Raw genomic sequence first — 23,464 nt, 5'->3', positions numbered from 1 at the left:
CATTGCATTTTCACAACATAGCAACCATTCTTATTATGCAACAGTTTTAAATTTAAGTTGACTTCATTCCTGTTTTCTAAGACTTAAGATATCCCCATAATTAAGGTCGTTGCATGCTGGTACTGCCACAGGGCATATTGTGTAAGCAAGAGCATAATATGCATTAGCTTATTTTGAGGCATATCATTAATGTTAATGTACCATTTTGCTGACAAAATCGTACAGGATGATATGAAAATAAGAAAAAATAATTGCAAAAATTTTCATATTTGTTTTAAGGTAGCACTCTACAGTTTTGTATTTTGAATGGGTTAGATTTTTAAAGGAAAAGAATTTCCCTGGTTTTCCACACTAGCTTAGACTAGCTATTTTAAAAAAGACCTTATATATATTAGGTAGTGTTAAAAGAACTTTTTAATCTCTTTTTATTTTGGTGAATAATTAATAGGTGTAGTGTGGGTTATAGATTATACAGCTTGCCTTTACTTCAGACATGCTCTTAAAAAAAACCAACCAGCTCACTTCCTGGATTTCAGAGGTAAATTGTGAAAAAGGTGTGAATAACTTTTCTAACATTTTATATATTTGGTAATTCATTCATTGCATTTTCAGAAAATGGTATTGTCATTTTCTCTATTTTAATAACTACTAAAGACAGTGTACTTGAGACTAATTGAGGCTGATTTTTCGAGCACACAGGAGCAGTCATTTTAGTTAGCTGTGTGCTTGGATCATATACAGTTTCCACAAGTGCAATATCCAAAGAAGTTTCAGCCACAGTACATAAAAGTAACATAGAATTATGCCAACATTCTCTCCATTGTGCATGTTGTAAATGCAAACATCTTTATCTTAAATGTTTCACTCTCAGAAGTTCATAATATCTGTAGAGTGCCCCTGAAAGAAGGAAAAATTACTGTGACAAAATTACTTGTAATTTTCACATGTCTTGGCTAGACAGAAAAGATGACTATAGATTTGTGGGTCAAATTTCAGGGTCTTGATTCCAAAAAGAAAAATCGTTTCCACAGAGTCCAATGCCACAAACCTTATCCAAACTTTGTGGATGGCTTGCTTGGAGATATTGAAGGTACTATTAATTTCAAGGTGACTAGGTCAATGTCAAGGTTAGAGACTGAATGGAAAAAAACATTTCCACACAATAAATTGACCTGGCTGGCATATAATGTACCAACTTATTTTAGTTCCTATTGACCTTTGAAATAGTTTTTGTACTTTTTTCAAAATTTAATTGGAAAATATGGATAAGATTTTTTTGTTTTACTTTTTATTAATGTAGTTACTGTGGCAGATGAATGATTGCTAGATAATCTACACTAGACATCAAACATGATCTTGTAACACAAGATAGGCTACACTAGACATCAAACATAATCTTGTAACACAAGATAGGCTACACAAGACATCAAACATCATCTTGTAACACTAGATAGGGCACACTAGACACCAAGCTTGATAATCTAACACTAGATAGGCTACACTAGACACCAATCATGATAATGTAACACTAGATAGGCTACACTAGACACCAAGCATGATAATGTAACACTAGATAGGCTACGCTAGACACCAAGAATGATAATGTAACACTAGATAGGCTACACTAGACTCCAATCATGATAATGTAACACTAGATAGGCTACACTAGACACCAAGCATGATAATGTAACACTAGATAGGCTACGCTAGACACCAAGAATGATAATGTAACACTAGATAGGCAACACTAGACGCCAAGCATGATAATGTAACACTAGATAGGCTACACTAGACACCAATCATGATAATGTAACACTAGATAGGCAACACTAGACACCAAGAATGATAATGTAACACTAGATAGGCAACACTAGACGCCAAGCATGATAATGTAACACTAGATAGGCTACACTAGACACCAATCATGATAATGTAACACTAGATAGGCAACACTAGACACCAATCATGATAATGTAACACTAGATAGGCTACACTAGACGCCAAGCATGATAATGTAACACTAGATAGGCAACACTAGACACCAAGTATGATAATCTAACAAGCATTCCTAATAAATTTGCCTGTGAGATCTGGAAATATTGAAGTAAATGCAGATGTAGATGTTGCTGGACAATGCAGTACTTGCAACAGATAATACGGTATAGACGGAGGGCATTCCACAGAGTAGCATTGCATGATTCAGCAAAATGAAAAACATATACCAATTTTTTGTCAAGTTTGCCTAAAGTTAGAAAAGGGGGAAATATGTTCCTACTTGGCAAAAAGGCATAAAAGAAAGCAGATGAAAATATAGTACCATTTTAGTGGTATAAAATAAAAATTTCATCAGTTGGTTATCCTCATGTTACAGTGAAAATCATGTACAAGTATTTAAGAAGGTAGATACCTTTGACAGCAAATAGAAATGCAAACATTGAATTACTGTACCATTTTCTCCATGAACCCGAGGAACTAATTGTACAAACTATAAACGTGTCCAAACAACACCGATTGGTTTGGCTGGTCAGTCAGGTATAATTAAGCAAACTTGATCATGGGCAAACTTCTAGGGCAGAAAGGGGTGATAACTCAGTCAAATTTGATGGATAAACTTGAAATACAGCAATTTGACATAGGTCTTCTTAATAGCATGCATTATACCAAATTTTATGTGGCCCCTTCAATTCAGGTAATATAAAGTTACCAGAATTTATAAATTATTTATTTTCATATTGTAACCAGTCCATTTTGTCAGGAAAATTGCAAGAAGCTGCAAAATTACCTCAGTGAATTTGAAGGCATTACCATATTACATGCATACAAGTAAATATTTGTTAAGACAAAATTGAATCATGCAGATATGAGTTGACTTACATATTGAAAATATATGACTTGTAAGCCAAACATGAGTAAGACTTTTTAAAACATTGCTAATTTTAACATGAACAAAGTACATGTACAGGCTTTGTCACAGAATTTACTTTTTGTCAAGTTAATTGATTTTCATCCTGTGAAACAGAAGCCTTTTAATGTGATTTAAATTAAAATCAATTAAGCAACTTTGTGATGATGTACTATCAGAGACAATCTAGGACATTTCAGTTGAATGCAGCACACAGGTACAGGTGTATGCAAGAAATTTTGACTGTATACTTTTAGGATTTTATGATTTTTACCTTCATCTTTTATGTTATATGCCTTTTACAGAATTCTGACTTTATTACTCATTATCTTTCATCTTGTAGTACTGAACATTTATGTTTATGTTAAAGATTCTATTTGCCGTAACAGTTTTAGGAAGTTATTATCATTACAGTACTAAAACATACCTTCTAATCAGCACCATATAGTCAGTATTGTGCTGACATGCTGTTAAACCCAGTTATAATCTACTATAATTACTACCCCAACTTGTAACCCAATTGGACAACTTTTCAAATGTTCTCTGGGTACAGTTACCTTTTAAAAATGAAGAATGAGCTGTACAGTGCAGTTACAGGCGCAGAATGGGTAATTTAACTAGGGAAATGAAACTGCATCTGGAATGCAGACCTAATTTCCAAATTGTAATGCCAAAAATTTAAAAATGTCAAATTGACGCCAAAAATGTTGAAATGTAGAATTGATACCAAAAATGTAGAAATTTAGAATTATTGCCAAAAATGTAGAATTGATGCCCAAAATGTAGAATTGATGGCAAAATGTAGAATTGATGCCCAAAATGTAGAATTGATGATAATGAAGAGAATATACCACTTTGAAGCAAATGCAAAACACAGAATGATGAATGATAATGAAAATGGAATGCAATGCAAAACACAGAATGATGAATGATAATGAATATGGAATGCAATGCAAAACACAGAATGATGAATGATAATGAATATGGAATGCAATGCAAAAGACAAAATGATGAATGAATATGGAATGCAATGCAAAACACAGAATGATGAATGATAATGAAAATGGAATGCAATGCAAAACACAGAATGATGAATGATAATGAATATGGAATGCAATGCAAAACACAGAATGATGAATGAATATGGAATGCAATGCAAAACACAGAATGATGAATGATAATGAATATGGAATGCAATGCAAAACATAGATTGATGAATGATAATGAAAATGGAATGCATTGTAAATGCAAAACACGGCATCAAGAATGACATGAAAAGGGAATGCAGTGAAAATGCATCTCATCAATAGATTTAAAAATCAGTTATTGTCAGCTTATCTCTGGATATCATCAAGAGCCTCACCAAATAATATGAGAATGGTATTCAGTATAATTTTTATCATTTAAGTAAGTATCGAATGACCCAGTTACCCTTGAATAGCATTCAGTATCATTTTTATCATTTAAGTAAGTATTGAATGACCCAGTTACCCTTGAATAGCATTCAATATAATATTCATTGTTTAGATAAGTATTGAATGACACAGATACCCTTGAATTATGAGTGAGTCTGCTTGCAAATGTTCATTCAGCCACTTAATCCAAACAGTACTGAAGTATTCAAAAGACTGTTTGGCAGGGAAAAAAAAATAAATGACATACATTACCACTCCTCTACAAATTATCTCCCACTAAGGTTGAGAATGTTTATCACTGTCTTCATTGTCTGTAATGATCCCCTGCAAATTTAAATCTGCATTAATTAATTATCATATGGTTTCTAGTAATTGATCTATTGCCAGAGCAGAGATAGCTTAGAACATCATGTCAGATAACCATACCCATCTTGTTAGTTAAGAACAACATGTGAAATTACCATACCCTACTCATTAGTTTAGAACATCATGTGAAATAACGATACTCTATTCATTAGCTTAGAACATCATGTGAGATAACCATACCCAACTCATTAGCTTAGAGCATCATGTGAGATAACCATAACCAACTCATTTGTTAAGAACATCATGTGAAATAACCATACCCTATTCATTAACTTAGAACGTCATGTGAGATAACCATACTCATTAGTTTAGAGCATCATGTGAGATAACTATATCCTACTCATTAGCTTAGATCATCATGTGAGATAACCATACCATACCCACTCATTAGCTTAGAACATCATGTGAGATAACCATACCCTATTTATTAGCTTAGAACATCATGTGAGTTAACCATACCATACTCTATTCATTAGCTTAGAACATCATGTGAAATAACCATACCCTATTTATTAGCTTAGAACATCATGTGAAATAACCATACCCTACTCATTAGCGTAGAACATGTGAGATAACTATACCCTACTCATTAGGTTAGAACAGAGGTGGGCAAACTTTCCAGTGCAAGTGCTGTATACACAAATTTACACCTTGTTGCGGGCTGCATAGTTCATTAAGTCAAATAATTAATATTTGAAATAGCAAAAACAAAAGGTTTTTCTAAATAACATCTAATTAATTTTCAGTTGTTAATATGTTGTTAATATTTGAAAACTTAAACTTAAACTTCAAAAGAAGCACATTTATTTGATAAACAGAGTAACATAAACAGAGTCAGTGCGAATGATGACTTGTTCCTAGGCCGCATGAAAACCCTTGGTGGGCCGCATGAAAGCCCATGGCAGGCCGCATGTGGCCCGCGGGCCGTAATTTGCCCACCCCTGTGTTCGAACATTATGTGAGATAGCTATACCCTAGTCGTGTAAGATCAGAGTAATGTATGGTAACACAGTATGTTTATTAGTTTTCCTTTGTGTACAGCTAACCCATGACTTATACAATAGTTGCATTCCCTAGAGTGGTCATGTATCTTAAAATCATGTTACTCAAGATTTTTGGTTTCACTGCCTTTAATTTTCATCGAAAAGTATGTAACTCATTAACTTTAAACTTTTAACTCATTCATTTTAGCTGCTTTTGAATCCTTATGTTTTTGTTTCAGACATTTAATTTAATTATTTGTTAGTTCTCACTAAAAAAGATAAAAAAAAGTTCATATGAAATTGTACTAATGTGAAGTTTGCATTAAGTCAAAATTGTTTAAGTCAGGGGATACCTGAATACTGAAATTTTAGTGAAAGTTTGTTGAAAAGTAGCATATTTAGAGACAGTTGGGGTGGTGATGGTCATTTGGCTTGTATATCTGACAGGCTTCCTGCCTCACACCTCACTACTCGTTGGTTGTCCATAGGTATTAGTATGTGATAGGGTTTGATTGGCATACAGCTTTACATTAATAGGAAATAGCGTCTGTCTGCTGTCCACACTCTTAATGAGGGAAAAAGACACACACACTTTAAAGTTGTGAGAGTTGCTTGATGTGGTAAGCAGTGACTCTGTCAAAAAGGCCATTCATTTTACAAGCAGCGACTCTGTCAAAAAGGCCATTCATTTTACAAGCAGTGACTCTGTCAAAAAGGCCATTCATTTTACAAGCAGTGCCTCTGTCAAAAAGGCCATTCACTTTACTAGCAGTGACTCTGTCAAAAAGGCCATTCATTTTACAAGCAGTGACTGTCAAAAAGGCCATTCATTTTACAAGAAGTGACTCTCTGTCAAAAAGGCCATTCATTTTACAAGCAGTGACTCTGTTAAAAAGACCATTCACTTTACAAGCAGTGACTCTGTCAAAAAGGCTATTAATTTTACAAGCAGTGACTCCGTCAAAAAGGCCATCCATTTTGCAAGTGGTGACTCTGTCAAAAAGGCCATTCATTTTACAAGCAGCGACTCTGTCAAAAAGGCCATTCATTTTACAAGCAGTGACTCTGTCAAAAAGGCCATTCATTTTACAAGCAGTGCCTCTGTCAAAAAGGCCATTCACTTTACTAGCAGTGACTCTGTCAAAAAGGCCATTCATTTTACAAGCAGTGACTGTCAAAAAGGCCATTCATTTTACAAGAAGTGACTCTCTGTCAAAAAGGCCATTCATTTTACAAGCAGTGACTCTGTTAAAAAGACCATTCACTTTACAAGCAGTGACTCTGTCAAAAAGGCTATTAATTTTACAAGCAGTGACTCCGTCAAAAAGGCCATCCATTTTGCAAGTGGTGACTCTGTCAAAAAGGCCATTCATTTTACAAGCAGTGACTCTGTCAAAAAGGCCATTCACTTTACAAGTGATATCTAGCATGTCTTGCTCATTAATTTGTTTCTGCACTCATGCTACTCTGTTGCATTGAAAGGGTTAGTTGGTGAGGAATGTGTGATGTATAAATAGAGGGTCATTGAAAAGGACCCATTTTTGTGCATATTTGGATGAGATGGATCAACAAGTATGCTGAATATGTGGTAAATATGGTTTTGCACATTTATGATATAATGACCATTTTAATAAATTGTTGCCCATATCTTTTTTCAGATGATTCTAAGGCTATGGAGAGAGACTATCAGCTGCTATTGTTGGACAAATCTGTTAGGTTAGAAATGCCACAGTACTCAGGGCCCTGGATTCCTGCAGTAAGTACAGGTAGCTGCCAGTGTTTATCTAATCTGTTAGTTTCTTTATTCAAGGGATGTAATGATTCATCAACATTTGTGGGTCAAGGCAACATAAATAAACAAATCAACATACATGCTTTGCTCAGTCTTAGAAATTTGATATGGAGTAGCATTTTCCTATGCATATGAAATGACTTCATTCCCATGACTCAGAGTAAAATAAAACTCAAATGTAATAGTTGTGCGTTTGTTCCATGCCCTTTTATGTATGCTTTAGACATACTGTTTGTAATACAATTAGTTTCAGAGAACACATTACTATTTCTCTCACTTTATCTGCCTCTCTTATAGGACAGAATTGCGATGTTCCAGAAAACAGCATCGGAGAATGAGAGCAAGCAGAAGGAACATCGATATGCCCTGCTTCGGTCCTTTGAGGCGCTGAAGTCCCTATTGGGAAAAGACAGAGTTCATTGTCACTGTATTCTGCCCCATATCAACACTGTAGGTGAGGTATAACCTGTAATTAGTGCTCTGCTGCCATATATTAACACTGTAGATGGGGTAAAATTCATTATTTGCTGTTCTGCCCATATCAACACTATAGGTAAGGTATAATCAGTAATTAGAGCTTTTTTGCCCTGTATCAACACTAGATGAGGTATAATCAGTAATTAGAATTTTTGCATGCCACTATAATAGCAGTATTACATATTGATCATATTACATTGCTCTTCTTCCTCATCTGGGGAGGGGGGGCCCGAGTGGCCGAGTGGTCTAAAGCGCTGTCTCTTACAGATCACTGCCATCTCACCTCTGCCTGCGTGGGTTCGAGTCTCGGATTCAGCCAATGTCAGTATGTGAGAAAGCTTGCCAGTACCTTCTTGTGGGTCGGTGGTTCTTTCCAGGGTTTTTCCATGTTCTTCCTCCACCATTAATACTGGCCGCCATGTATAGCCTATCGTGTGCTGAAAAATGGCATTAAACACAACAACAACAACTTCCTCATCTGCATTGGGAAATCCCATCCATTTGTAGGATGGTTCTGGATCTTTCCCCGTTTGGGGCAAGAATGTTCAGTAACCTCAGTGGTTAGGTGATCACCTAAGACCAAAAGATTGTTGAAATTCATTGTAATGTCATCAGTGTTGAGGTGGAGTCAATCCTTGCCCACCCCAAGGGTGGCAAAACACCACAGAGCAAGTCACGCTTTCATATTAGTAATGACCAGTACCCTCTCAAGGTCAGTGTCCCTATGTATGTGATTAGCAAATCAACCCTTCCGGAGAAGGAAGAGCAACAATTTCATTCTAATAAATTGGATGGTGGCTCATCCATGTTCATGCTGGACTAGTAATTGTCTGGTGACCAGTTAAGTCACCAGGATATGCTCACAGGTCATTGAATTTGACAGGATATGCTCATAGGTCACTGGTCATTGAATTTGACAGGATATGCTCACAGGTCACTGGTCATTGAATTTGACAGGATATGCTCACAGGTCACAGGTCATTGAATTTGACAGGATATGCTCACAGGTAACTGGTCATTGAATTTGACAGGATATGCTCACAGGTCACTGGTCATTGAATTTGACAGGATATTCTCGCAGGTCACTGGTCATTGAATTTGACAGGATATGCTCACAGGTAACTGGTCATTGAATTTGACAGGATATGCTCACAGGTTCACTGATCATTGAATTTGATTTGATTATCAGTCTAGGGACAGGGATTGCCTGGATACACCAAAATTCTAAGCCACTGGTTAATCCTGATGGTAAAAGGGAGTTGGCCCATCTAGGGAGGAGTACAGATCCTCATCCCCCCCTTTCTTTTATTCCTTTTTAGTCCCAATGGGATGTGCAGATCGTACCCCACCTTCACTTTCTGGGAATTGAGTCTTCTTTTCCCCATGGTGCCATGGATGGCCCTTCATTAGCTTAAAGGTAGTACAGATGTTAATGGTCTTTGATCTTTGATCTGTTTTGTCCCCTTTAGTGTGGGCAAACAAACAGGAGATGATCTAGGAGGGATTCTCATTCAAGGTCTTCTAGCTGGGTCAGACCCATTACCTCCATGAGGGGCATTAAGATGAGAACTACCCCATTTCCATGTTGCCCTCTCTGCATATTGGTATTAGGATGGACAGTCCTATCTTGACTCGGAAGTGGGCTCAGGATGATGACATTTTTTCCATAATGGTGGCCTGTAATGAGGTCAGTGAGAAAATGGTATCAATGGTCATGTCAAACTCAGTTGGGGTCACCAGCACCCTCTCACCTGCTGGGCCATATGTTGGAGGAGGTGGAAGCTCTGGATTTAAATTTACCACCTCCTTCCCAGACTTGTGTCCTAAAGTTTCAAGCACTTTTGACAGGAAGATTGACACCAGTCAGAAGAGGCTGTAGAGGATGGGCCTTCAGCTGCCCCTGCATCCTGCTTTCACAATAGTTTTGCAGGAACAAGAGTTTGCTAAGCAGCTGAAGGGGTGGTCTGTCCCCTCTTCTACACTGGTTTCTGCCTCTTGATATAGAGTCTACTAGCTGGCTTGGCCCCTTGAAAGCCACTCATCTCCCCACCCTTACTGGATGCTGGAGCATCTCAAGCGGGGATATCATCTGGACCTGAGATCAGTGCCTGGTTAAAACCTTGGATGCTTTATCACTTAAGGACCAGATTCTTTTTACCATTGCCTGACATGCTGATCTTTTGGCTTCCTTCTTCATTCTGTTGAAGGAGGAATCTCTGACTCCAGCAACACTTCATAGTTAATGGAAAATAATTGCTGCTATGTGCTGGGGAAACATATTTAAAATAGCACAAAGCAAATTAACTTCCCCAGTACTTAAAATAGCATAAAGTACATTAAATTTGCGCATAAAGTACATTAACTTTGCCTTTACTTAAAATAACACAAAGCACATTTGCCTGTTCTTGAAATACAGAAATTAATTCCTACAGTATTGCTGTTTTCTGAGAGTGCACTTATGAAATGTTAAAATAATTATATGTACAAGGAACCTTAAAAACGTTTTTATTTCAGGAAGTAAAAAAGCAATGCTGAGTATGCATTTATGAGATACACATTAGCAGTAAGGCAAATCCCAAAACCAACCCCCATCAGTTAAATCCCTCTCCCCACAAGTGTTCCTTAAACCTGCCCTTGCAGCTCATGAAAATACTGAGTGTTTCACCCACACAATGAAAGATGTCCATTATTCACTTGTAGCAAGAAAATATCTTCAATTACTTACTTATAACAGAGATTTCCAGCTGGGAATGTAAGGAGAATATTGTTTCTTTTAAATTTGGAACCCTCCTTTGCAAAAAGAAAAACTCCAGAAGAGAACCTCATGCAATTTGGTGTGTTCATCACCTCATGATCCAGTATGTTTTTTATGTTTGTTTCTGATCAACTTCTTCTTGGATACAGTTGACAGTTGATATCTTCACATAGGATGTTGCTTGTAATCAGCATGACTCGAGAACATTGAGCATTCAAAGATGCATTTTGTGCAAACATTTTCTAACAGTTTTTCATGTGCCTTTTATGGTCTTAGTCTAATAAACTCCAATGTGTTGGACAGAATTATGTTTTTTTGTCAAATAATTTCTCATTTTCACATGGAAACATGAAATGTTGCTTGCAGTCCTAGAACTACTCCACTTATTCAGATGGTCTTTAGTGAGAAGATTTTCTTTTACATCTAGATCTTTGTTTTATAGATTTTGTCTTTTCTGCACCAATTTGTACAGAGTTGCTGATCTACTTTATCACTTGTTTATATTAATACACAGGATGATGTAAGTATTGATGATTGCTTGAAGGAGTTGGATTTCTTGTCATCATTTAGAAGTCATGGTACCTCAACACTCATTGTATCCTATACACGGTTGCTCTATTTATGTACCCTCAATGCTCATTGTATACTAACACAATATCCTCCATTTATAGCCCCTCAAAGTTCATTATATATGAACTAGGGTTTCCCGACACAATATCCTCCAGGTATGGCCCCTCATTGCTTATTGTATTGTAACTTGGGTTTCCCAACACAATTTGTTTCATTTATGTCCCCTCAATGCTCGTTGTATACTAACATGGGGTTTCCCAACACAGGTTGTTTCATTTATGTCCCCTCAATGCTCATTGTATTCTAACTTGGGTTTCCCAAGTTCCTTTGTTTATGGCTCCTTATTCCTCGTTGCATATTAACTTGGGTTTCCCAAGACAAATTCCTCTATTGTATACTAATTTGGGTTCCCCAAAACAACATCCTCCTTTGATGACTCCTCAATGTTAATTGTATAGTAATTTGGGCTTCCCAACACAGTATCCTCTTTTGATGACCCTCAGTGCTAATTGTATAGTAATTTTGGTTTCCCAACACATTTGCTGTATTGATGGCCCCACAATACTCGTATACTAGCTACTGTCTACTGGATATAGTGCTGGACATGTTTTACATTCATCACTTGACTGGTTTCCTTGTTTTATCTGTTTCACCAACAGACATTGAGATACGACTCAATAAAAGGATGACCCCAGTTCCTTTCACATCTGAAAATGTTGGCACAGTCAGAAACCATCTGCCCCAAGGTGTTGATGTACAGAGTCTTTGGTCAGACATCAAGAAGGTGAAAAGTCATAGACAGTTTGACAGGTCAGTCATTCATTAGAAAAAATTGTGGCAGATATGTCACAAATGGATGTTTCTATCTTTCAAACAAACTTTGCCGCTATTGTCTGTCAGGTTGATAATTTGATTGATATGAGTGATATTGTCTGTCAGCATAATTGGATGGGGATACAAGACAGTCCTTAAAACAATTGTCTTCATAATATATGTAATCAACAGCATTGGATGGGGAAACAAGACAGTCCATCAGACAATTGTTTTCATAATATATTTAATCAACATAATTGGATGAGGTTACAAGACAGTCCATCAAACAATTGTTTTCATAATATATGTAATCAACAGCATTGGTTGAAGATACAAGACAGTCCATCAACAATTGTTTTCATAATATATGTAATCAACAGCATTGGTTGAAGATACAAGACAGTCCATCAACAATTGTTTTCATAATATTTGTAATCAACAGCATTGGATGGGGAAACAAGACAGTCCATCAAACAATTGTTTTCATAATATATGTAATCAACAGAATTGGATGGGGAAACAACACAGTCTATCAAACAATAGTTTTCATAATATATGTAATCAACAGCATTGGTTGAAGATACAAAAAAGTCCATAAAACAGTTGTTTTCATAATATATGTAATCAACAGCATTGGTTGAAAATACAAGACAGTCCATAAAAAAATTGTTTTCATAATATATGTAATCAATAGCATTGGATGGGGATACTAGACAGTCCATCAAACAATAGTTTTCATAATATATTTAATCAACATAATTGGATGAGGTTACAAGACAGACCATCAAACAATTGTTTTCGTAATATATGTAATCAACAGCATTGGTTGAAGATACAAGACAGTCCATAAAACAGTTGTTTTCATAATGTATTTAATCAGTATAATTGGATGGGGAAACAAGACATCCCATCAAACAATTGTTTTCATAATATATGCAATAAACATAATTGGATAGGGAAACAAGACATTCCATCAAACAATTGTTTTCATAATATATGTAATCAACAGAATTGGATGGGGAAACAAGACAGTCCATCAAACAATTGTTTTCATAATATATTTGATCAACATAATTGGATGAGGTTACAAGACAGTCCATCAAATAATTGTTTTCATAATATATGTAATCAACAGCATTGGTTGAAGATACAAGACACTCCATCAACAATTGTTTTCATAATATATGTAATCAACAGCATTGGTTGAAGATACAAGACAGTCCATAAAAAAATTGTTTTCATAATATATATAATCAACAGAATTGGATAGGGATACAAGACAGTCCATCAACAATTGTTTTCATAATATATGTAATCAACAGCATTAGTTGAAGATACAAGACAGTCCATCAACAATTGTTTTCATAATATATGTAATCAACAGCATTGGTTGAAGATACAAGACAGTCCATAAAACTATTGTTTTCATAATATATATAGTCAACAGAATTGGATAGGGATACAAGACAGTCCATCAACAATTGTTTTCATAATATATGTAATCAACAGCATTGGATGGGGAAACAAGACCGTCCATCAAATAATAGTTTTCATAATATATGTAATCAACAGCATTGGTTGAAGATACAAGACAGTTCACAAAACAGTTGTTTTCATAATATATTTGATCAATATAATTGGATGGGAAAACAAGACAGTCCATCAAACAATTGTTTTCATAATATATGCAATAAACATAATTGGATAGGAAAACATGACATTCCATCAAACAATTGTTTTCATAATATGTGTAATCAACAGAATCGGATGTGAAAACAAGACAGTCCATCAAACAATTGTTTTCGTAATATATGTAATCAGCATCATTGGATGGGGAAACAAGACAGTCCATCAGACAATTGTTTTCATAATATACTTGATCAACATAATTGGATGAGGTTACAAGACAGTCCATCAAATAATTGTTTTCATAATATATGTAATCAACAGCATTGGTTGAAGATACAAGACAGTCCATCAACAATTGTTTTCATAATATATGTAATCAACAGCATTGGTTAAAGATACAAGACAGTCCATAAAAAAATTGTTTTCATAATATGTGTAATCAGTAGCATTAGATGGGGATACTAGACATTCCATCAAACAATAGTTTTCTTAATATATTTAATCAACATAATTGGATGAGGTTACAAGACAGTCCATCAAACAATTGTTTTCGTAATATATGTAATCAACAGCATTGGTTGAAGATACAAGACAGTCCATAAAACAGTTGTTTTCATAATGTATTTAATCAGTATAATTGGATGGGGAAACAAGACATCCCATCAAACAATTGTTTTCATAATATATGCAATAAACATAATTGGATAGGGAAACAAGACATTCCATCAAACAATTGTTTTCATAATATATGTAATCAACAGAATTGGATGGGGAAACAAGACAGTCCATCAAACAATTGTTTTCATAATATATGTAATCAACATCATTGGATGGGGAAACAAGACAGTCCATCAGACAATTGTTTTCATAATATATTTGATCAACATAATTGGATGAGGTTACAAGACAGTCCATCAAATAATTGTTTTCATAATATATGTAATCAACAGCATTGGTTGAAATACAAGACAGTCCATCAACAATTGTTTTCATAATATATGTAATCAACAGCATTGGTTGAAGATACAAGACAGTCCATAAAACTATTGTTTTCATAAAATATATATAATCAACAGAATTGGATAGGGATACAAGACAGTCCATCAACAATTGTTTTCATAATATATGTAATCAGTAGTATTGGATGGGGATACTAGACAGTCCATCAAACAATAGTTTTCATAATATATTTAATCAACATAATTGGATGAGGTTACAAGACAGTCCATCAAACAATTGTTTTCGTAATATATGTAATCAGCAGCATTGGTTGAAGATACAAGACAGTCCATCAACAATTGTTTTCATAATATATGTAATCAACAGCATTGGATGGGGAAACAAGACCGTCCATCAAACAATAGTTTTCATAATACATTTAATCAACATAATTGGATGAGGTTACAAGACAGTCCATCAAACAATTGTTTTCGTAATATATGTAATCAACAGCATTGGTTGAAGATACAAGACAGTCCATCAACAATTGTTTTCATAATATATGTAATCAACAGCATTGGATGGGGAAACAAGACCGTCCATCAAATAATAGTTTTCATAATATATGTAATCAACAGCATTGGTTGAAGATACAAGACAGTCCACAAAACAGTTGTTTTCATAAGATATTTAATCAATATAATTGGATAGGGAAACAAGACAGTCCATCAAACAATTGTTTTCATAATATATGCAATAAACATAATTGGATAGGGAAACATGACATTCCATCAAACAATTGTCTTCATAATATATGTAATCAACAGAAATGGATGGGGATACACGACAGTCCATGAAACAATTGTTTTCATAATATATTTAATCAACTATATTGGATGGTGATACAAGACAGTCCATTAAACAATTGTTTTCATAATATATGTAATCAACAGCATTGGTTGAAGATACAAGACAGTCCATCAGACAGTTGTTTTCGTCATATATGTAATCAACAACATTGGTTAAAGATGCAAGACAGTCCATCAAACAGTTGTTTTCATAATATATGTAATCAACAGCATTGGATGGGGATAAAGACCAATTTTGGATTATAGTACAGCATGGGGAGTAACGGATGATAGAAACTACTTGGAATCTCAGATTTTGGGTTATAGTACAGCATGGGGAGTAACCAATGATAGGATCTACTTGGAATCTCAGATTTTGGGTTATAGTACAGCATGGGAAGTAACCAATGATAGGAACTACTTAGAATCACAGATTTTGGGTTATGGTACAGCATGGGAAGTAACCAACGATAGGAACTACTTGGAATCACAGATCTTGGGTTATACCACAGCATGGTGAGTAACCTGGATCAAGGTTGCCTATTTGGCTAAATGTGTGTAAAGTGAAAACAATTACAATAATTGCATCTGGTGGCTTTATTTCAGCTAGCAATGAACATAATTAATTACATAAAATAATAACATATCTAATTCTGCCTAATTAAAACATGAATATATAAAATTATAAATAACATGATCCTGCTACACACTTCCCACCAAACATTTAAATGATGTCCTCATCATTTAGGGGTATGCACCATGATGGAAGTTATGGCTTTGGAAATTGTTTCAGGCATACTATTAAAAGCTATGTCAGTGTGCAATGACTGGAGGACATGAACCTTTGTTAGCCAGCCTGGCTCATTAATGGTTTGGGACATCACATAGTCTCCAGAGGTCATCCATGAGGGTGCATCAGTCATTTGATCAGAATGCTGCAGTGCTGGAAAAGCCTAGTCAATCTGGCCCCTGTGGTGATAAAAGTTGCAAAACTGTCATTATATGATAGAGACCAGAACATTTTCTACCACAGTGACTAGAGAAAAACTAAACATGCATGGTCCAAACAGAACGTGCAAAACAGCAAATGTCATTTATCTCATCACATGTAAGATCTGTAGCCTTCAGTATGTCAGAGAAACTGAAAAGCTACACAAAGGATCAACCTTCATAGATCTGATTGGATGACAAAGAAGCTGTACAGAAGCCCGGTCACAGAACACTTCTCCTCCCCTGGCCACACTTTCAGTGATATAATACTTACCTGCAATTGCTCCCAGCCCCAACTGAAGTTCCCAAACCAGGAAAGAAAAGGAATCTTACTGGATACGCCGCCTTAGAACATTGAAACCAAGCGGTTTAAGCCAAGAAGACTAGAAAAAAGAGCCATGCAGAAATAAAATTATCTTTTGCAGCTTAAAAAATAATTCTTTAAATTTGCTTAATAGTCTATAATGACTACTATAACAATGAAATAACCGGGATATAATTTGCACTTACATAAATTTACACAAAATAACAGATGTCATTATGGCTCATCGATTTCTAGGTCAGTACAAATATTTTACAGTATCAGCAACAAGTCGAAGTGAACTAGCTGAAACATAATAAAGCTAGCCATGTGAAGTTTTGCAAACATAACCATTTTCCCATTTTATTTTTTCGTCTTGTCTGTGTTTTGTATTTGCCTTTGAAAAAAAACTCATTAAAGAGCCGAAAGCACTCAGGCTAGTTAGATACTAATTTTGCACTGTTTGTTGCCAGTTTATTATTATTATTATTATTACTATTATTATTATCATATAGATATATATATATTGATGATTGCTCAGTCATTATCTTATGTTTGTGTTTTTTATTATTCACAAAATACCATATCAACTTTTTATACAAAAAAATGCCATTACTTACAAACCTGGGGTAAAATACCTATTTTTTAGATTCTTTATCTCTCCCATAGATCCTACATGATAGTCAGATGCTCTGTAATAAGCCCTCACTCACTGTAAGATAATTCAACCAATGTTTGATTGTAGGAGACCCAATTCAATTTTAAGACCAGTCACCACTGTAAGAAAATGGAACAAAACTGGAATTGTAGGAGGCCCAAGGTAGTGAATTGACTAATGTCCATGATAAGAGAATTCAACCAACATTTAATCATATAAGACCCAATTTAATTATAAGAAAACTCTCCCTCTTAGAGAAATGTGTGATATATTCCCACTGTAAGAGGATTCAACCAAATTTTGATTGTAGGAGGCCTAATCTAGTGATTTGACTAAGATCCACGAAAAGACAATTCAACTAACTTTTAATTGTAAGAGATAGTGGCAGCAAACAAAATGTCCATTTCATCTGCCAGAGCTAGTAGAACAACTATAATTGCATTAAATATTAAAGTCCCAATCATCATGATGTCTTAATCTAGATACAGTGCATCATCACAATGTCTTGATCTAGATACAGTGCATCATCACAATGTCTTAATCTAAATACAGTGCATCATCATGATATTTTAATCCAGACACAGTGCATCATCATGATGTCTTAATCTAAATACAGTGCATCATCATGATATCATAATCCAGACACAGTGCATCATCACAATGCCTTGATCTAGATACAGTGCATCATCACAATGCCTTGATCTAGATACAGTGCATCATCATGATATCTTAATCCAGACACAGTGCATCATCACAATGCCATAATCTAGATACAGTGCATCATCATGATATCTTAATCCAGACACAGTGCATCATCACAATGCCATAATCTAGATACAGTGCATCATCATGATATCTTAATCCAGACACAGTGCATCATCACAATGCCTTAATCTAGATACAGTGCATCATCATGATATCTTAATCCAGACACAGTGCATCATCACAATGCCTTAATCTAGATACAGTGCATCATCATGATATCTTAATCCAGACACAGTGCATCATCACAATGCCTTAATCTAGATACAGTGCATCATCATGATATCTTAATCCAGACACAGTTCATCATCACAATGCCTTAATCTAGATACAGTGCATCATCATGATGTATTAATCTAGATACAGTGCATCATCATGCCTTAATCTAGATACAGTGCATCATCATGATATCTTAATCCAGACACAGTGCATCATCACAATGCCTTAATCTAGATACAGTGCATCATCATGATATCTTAATCCAGACACAGTGCATCATCACAATGCCTTAATCTAGATACAGTGCATCATCATGATATCTTAATCCAGACACAGTGCATCATCACAATGCCTTAATCTAGATACAGTGCATCATCATGATGTATTAATCTAGATACAGTGCATCATCATGCCTTAATCTAGATACAGTGCATCATCATGATATCTTAATCCAGACACAGTGCATCATCACAATGCCTTAATCTAGATACAGTGCATCATCATGATATCTTAATCCAGACACAGTGCATCATCACAATGCCTTAATCTAGATACAGTGCATCATCATGATATCTTAATCCAGACACAGTGCATCATCACAATGCCTTAATCTAGATACAGTACATCATCATAATGTTTTAATCAAGATACAGTGCATCATCGTGATGTCTTAATCTAGATACATGTTCATCATGATGTCTTAATCTAGATACATGTTCATCATGATGTCTTGATCTAGATACAGTTCATCATCATAATGTTTTAATCAAGATACAGTGCATCATCATGATGTCTTAATCTAGATACATGTTCATCATGATGTCTTAATCTAGATACAGTGCATCATCTTGATGTTTTAATCTATCGATAAAGTTGTATCATTTATTAACTAATTCTACTCAATTTATATACTGATGCAGCAGCTTTATTGTCAGTTCAGGTTAGCTATAGAATTTATTGGAGTCAATCAGTGTCAGAGGAGCCTGGACCTTCCACTGGGACCGATGCATCTGAAAGTAAGGCAGCTCAAGAAATTAGGATATGAAATTTGCATGGTAAGCTGGAATTTTATGCATGTCAGTTGATTTAAAAATAAGCTGCACACCATGTGTGACATAAACAGATGAAGATTAAATCATTTTCATTCACATGGTTCATTAAGCTTTGAAAAGTCATTGAATTTACCAAACACTGCTACATTTTCTGCCTGTCCATCCTTTTGTCCAATTTTAGTTTTTGCACAATGATTTGAATTCCTACGTACTGTTATGCCCAAAGGTCTTAAACATTGTAACAGAAAGAAACCAACAAGTTTAGTAAATAATAATAAATAATTTATTTCCCTATAATACAAAGTTAAAATTCAAAGGACACAGTATTGTGAATTAAATTCCAAATAATCATAAATGTCCTATCACAAATTCAAAAATAAAAAATATTCAAAATGAATTCCAATAGTCTTGAATGTTTTGATAATCCAGAATGTCTTTGAATGAGTGCTCAGCAATCCAAAAGTACTATTTTAGTCCAAGCAGTTATTGAGTACATTGTAATACCAATGAATAATTTAAAGAAATAATTCCTCTTGAATTATATTGGAATGCAAGTGCAAAGTCAGATCATAGATTCACAAAAAATATGAAACAGAAATGAATACTTGTTTACAAAGCTTCTATTTATACATTTTTACTTGACATAAGATGCAGGGCCTTGAGTGGCCGAGTGGTCTAAAGTGCTCTTTGTTATGGATCACTGCCATCTCACCTCTGTCTGCATGGGTTCGAGTCTCGGATTCGGCTAATGTGGATATGTGAGAAAGCTTGCCAGTAGCTTCTTGTGGGTCGGTGGTTCTTTCCTGGGTTTTCCTGGGTTCTTCCTCCATCATTAATACTGGCCGCCATGTATAGCCTATCGTGTGCTGAAAAATGGCGTTAAACCCTACAACAACAACAACATTGACATAAGATGCAATAGAATGTTCTGGAATTCCTTAGATGTGTGTCATTTTTAATTGTTAAATTCCATGAAATTGTTTCTGAAATATTCTGAGTTCAGAATGCTATGTCAGCATCTTATTTACAACTTACCATCATGGACAAAAGCTAGCTATGCAAACATGCTGCCCACAAATGACCACTAGCCCAAAGTACAATCTTCAGTCTTGGACAAGTCAAGCAAACAATACAGATCTACATAACAGTACCTTGACTAAACTCCTTAGATGGTTTGCCCGTACAGTAAAGAATTAAAGTAAATTGTAGAAGGTCAAGGTCACTGTGATCCATTGTAGCAAAATAGCTCCATACTGTAACTTAAGTTACAAACTGTGTTCCATGCATTTTGGGAAAGGAATAGAGCAATCTACTGTGTTCCATGCTTTTTGGGAAAGGAATAGAGCAATTTCCTGTGTTCCTTTCATTTTGGGAAAGGAATAGAGCAATTTACTGTGTTCCATGCATTTTGGGAATGGAATAGAGCAATTTACTGTGTTCCATGCATTTTGGGAAAGGTATAGAGCAATTTACTGTGTTCCATGCATTTTGGGAATGGAATAGAGCAATTTACTGTGTTCCGTGCATTTTGGGAAAGGTATAGAGCAATTTACTGTGTTCCATGCATTTTGGGAATGGAATTGAGCAATTTACTGTGTTCCATGCATTTTGGGAAAGGAACTGAGCAATTTATTTTGGGGTCACAAGATCTAAGGTCAGAGTCATTGTGACAAGGAAAGTAAATGGTCTTCGGACTATTAAGGAAAGTAAATGGTCTTCGGACTATTAAGGAAAGTAAATGGTCATCAGACTATTAAGGAAAGTAAATGGTCTTCAGACTATTAAGGAAAGTAAATGGTCTTTGGATAATTAAGGAAAGTAAATGGTCTTTGGATAATTAAGGAAAGTAAATGGTCTTTGGACTATTAAGGAAAGTAAATGATCTTCAGACTATTAAGGAAAGTAAATGGTCTTTGGATAATTAAGGAAAGTAAATGGTCTTTGGACTATTAAGGAAAGTAAATGATCTTCATACTATTAAGGAAAGTAAATGGTCTTTGGATAATTAAGGAAAGTAAATGGTCTTCAGACTATTAAGGAAAGTAAATGGTCTTTGGATAATTAAGGAAAGTAAATGGTCTTTGGATAATTAAGGAAAGTAAATGGTCTTCGGACTATTAAGGAAAGTAAATGGTCTTCGGATAATTAAGGAAAGTAAATGGTCTTTGGATAATTAAGGAAAGTAAATGGTCTTTGGACTATTAAGGAAAGTAAATGATCTTCATACTATTAAGGAAAGTAAATGGTCTTTGGATAATTAAGGAAAGTAAATGGTCTTTGGATAATTAAGGAAAGTAAATGATCTTCAGACTATTAAGGAAAGTAAATGGTCTTTGGATAATTAAGGAAAGTAAATGGTCTTCGGACTATTAAGGAAAGTAAATGGTCTTTGGATAATTAAGGAAAGTAAATGGTCATCAGACTATTAAGGAAAGTAAATGGTCTTCAGACTATTAAGGAAAGTAAATGGTCTTCGGACTATTAAGGAAAGTAAATGGTCTTCAGACTATTAAGGAAAGTAAATGGTCTTTGGATAATTAAGGAAAGTAAATGGTCTTTGGATAATTAAGGAAAGTAAATGGTCTTTGGACTATTAAGGAAAGTAAATGATCTTCAGACTATTAAGGAAAGTAAATGGTCTTTGGACTATTAAGGAAAGTAAATGATCTTCATACTATTAAGGAAAGTAAATGGTCTTCGGACTATTAAGGAAAGTAAATGGTCTTCGGACTATAACTTTGTTTAGAATACAGTGTTTTGCCAAAGCTGATGGATAGATTGGTCCTGAGATATAAGACACCTTTTGATAAAGGAGTCAAAAGGTCATGGTCACAGGAAATCAGATATCAAATAATGGTTTGCACTCATTAGGTTTTGTGCAAAACTACACCACTCCCATTATAACAAAAATGAAAGTGTGAGTTAGCATAGTGGACTGAAAATATTGGTTAACACTTGTATGGATGGGGTTGCATCTGTCATTGATGTGTGATCAGTGCGATCTATTTTGTTCTTATCCTATATTAGTGTATTGGATGTCAGTATTTATTAATATAGCAGCAGCAGAAGAAGTCAGAGAATAAAGTTATTAAACTTTTAAGATAAATCAAGTTGACACTCAATTCCCACAAATACATGCTACGATAAAGCATGAATAGCCTCCCTTATATCACATGTATCCACTGTAAGCATAAAATGAAGGAATTAAAGTTTTTGTAACTTGAATTATGCTTATAAATCCTGGGAGGTGAATCTGTCAAAATGTTTACACTAAATAATTCCTCAAGATGGTAATTGTAAGTATTAATTTAATTGTCAACATGACAATAGCGGATGGCTTGGTGTTTCAGCTACATTTGTCACACAGTCCTAGAATGATACATTCCATTAGAAATATATATTGATCGCAGAGATAGAAGCTGGAATTTTTTATTTGATCCTTCAAGTTATTTGCAAACATATCAATGCAGTTTTTGCTGATCAGCTGATAACTGGGTGTTAACTTCTCTGTCAGTATTAGATCCTTACAACTCGAGTCATTGTGATATACATTTTATGTTTTACTGGGTGAATTATTTGTGTTCAGATTATGACTGCACAGAGTCCAGTGCATTTGCAAGGAGGAATAAAAATGATCATTCAGTGGTAAACATTCAGCATTAATAACTTTATATTGTATATTGTTGTGGTTTACCCTCACTAGGGTAACAGTGTATTGTACCTGGGACTGAGTATGGGAATTAGTATGTTGTACATTTCTAATAAGATCTCATCTGTTCTGTCTAATCAAGGTAATTATTAATGCATGAAATGTGCTTATAATAGTGATCATACAAGGTGTTACTCCAAGGTTACTCAAAGCATGTAACTTTCACCCAGTAAAATTTGGCTTCTTGGGGTGGACAATAATAATAGTTTCTCATTGCAAGCAGATTTGAAGAAAAATATTTTCACTGTGGGCTTCTTTCCACGATTTATTCACACTTTTTTTTC

General features: G+C 34.9%; 1 protein-coding gene across 1 annotated transcript in view; it reads left to right on the top strand.

The window, feature by feature from the left end:
* Nucleotides 1-23,464, top strand: part of LOC149800842 (non-canonical pre-mRNAs endonuclease FASTKD5, mitochondrial-like) — a 30,721-nt gene that overhangs the window by 3,472 nt on the left and 3,785 nt on the right. The window contains exons 2-5 of the mRNA XM_089954854.1: nt 7,325-7,422; nt 7,756-7,912; nt 11,920-12,070; nt 19,360-19,474. Of these exons, the coding sequence (XP_089810980.1) occupies nt 7,325-7,422; nt 7,756-7,912; nt 11,920-12,070; nt 19,360-19,474 (521 nt within the window). The remainder of the gene's footprint in view (nt 1-7,324; nt 7,423-7,755; nt 7,913-11,919; nt 12,071-19,359; nt 19,475-23,464) is intronic.

This window comes from Sinohyriopsis cumingii, chromosome 4, assembly GCF_028554795.1.
Source record: "Sinohyriopsis cumingii isolate HCF-2022 chromosome 4, ASM2855479v2, whole genome shotgun sequence".
Classification (NCBI taxonomy): Eukaryota; Metazoa; Mollusca; class Bivalvia; order Unionida; family Unionidae; genus Sinohyriopsis; species Sinohyriopsis cumingii.
This window is presented reverse-complemented; position numbering and strand designations above follow the sequence as displayed.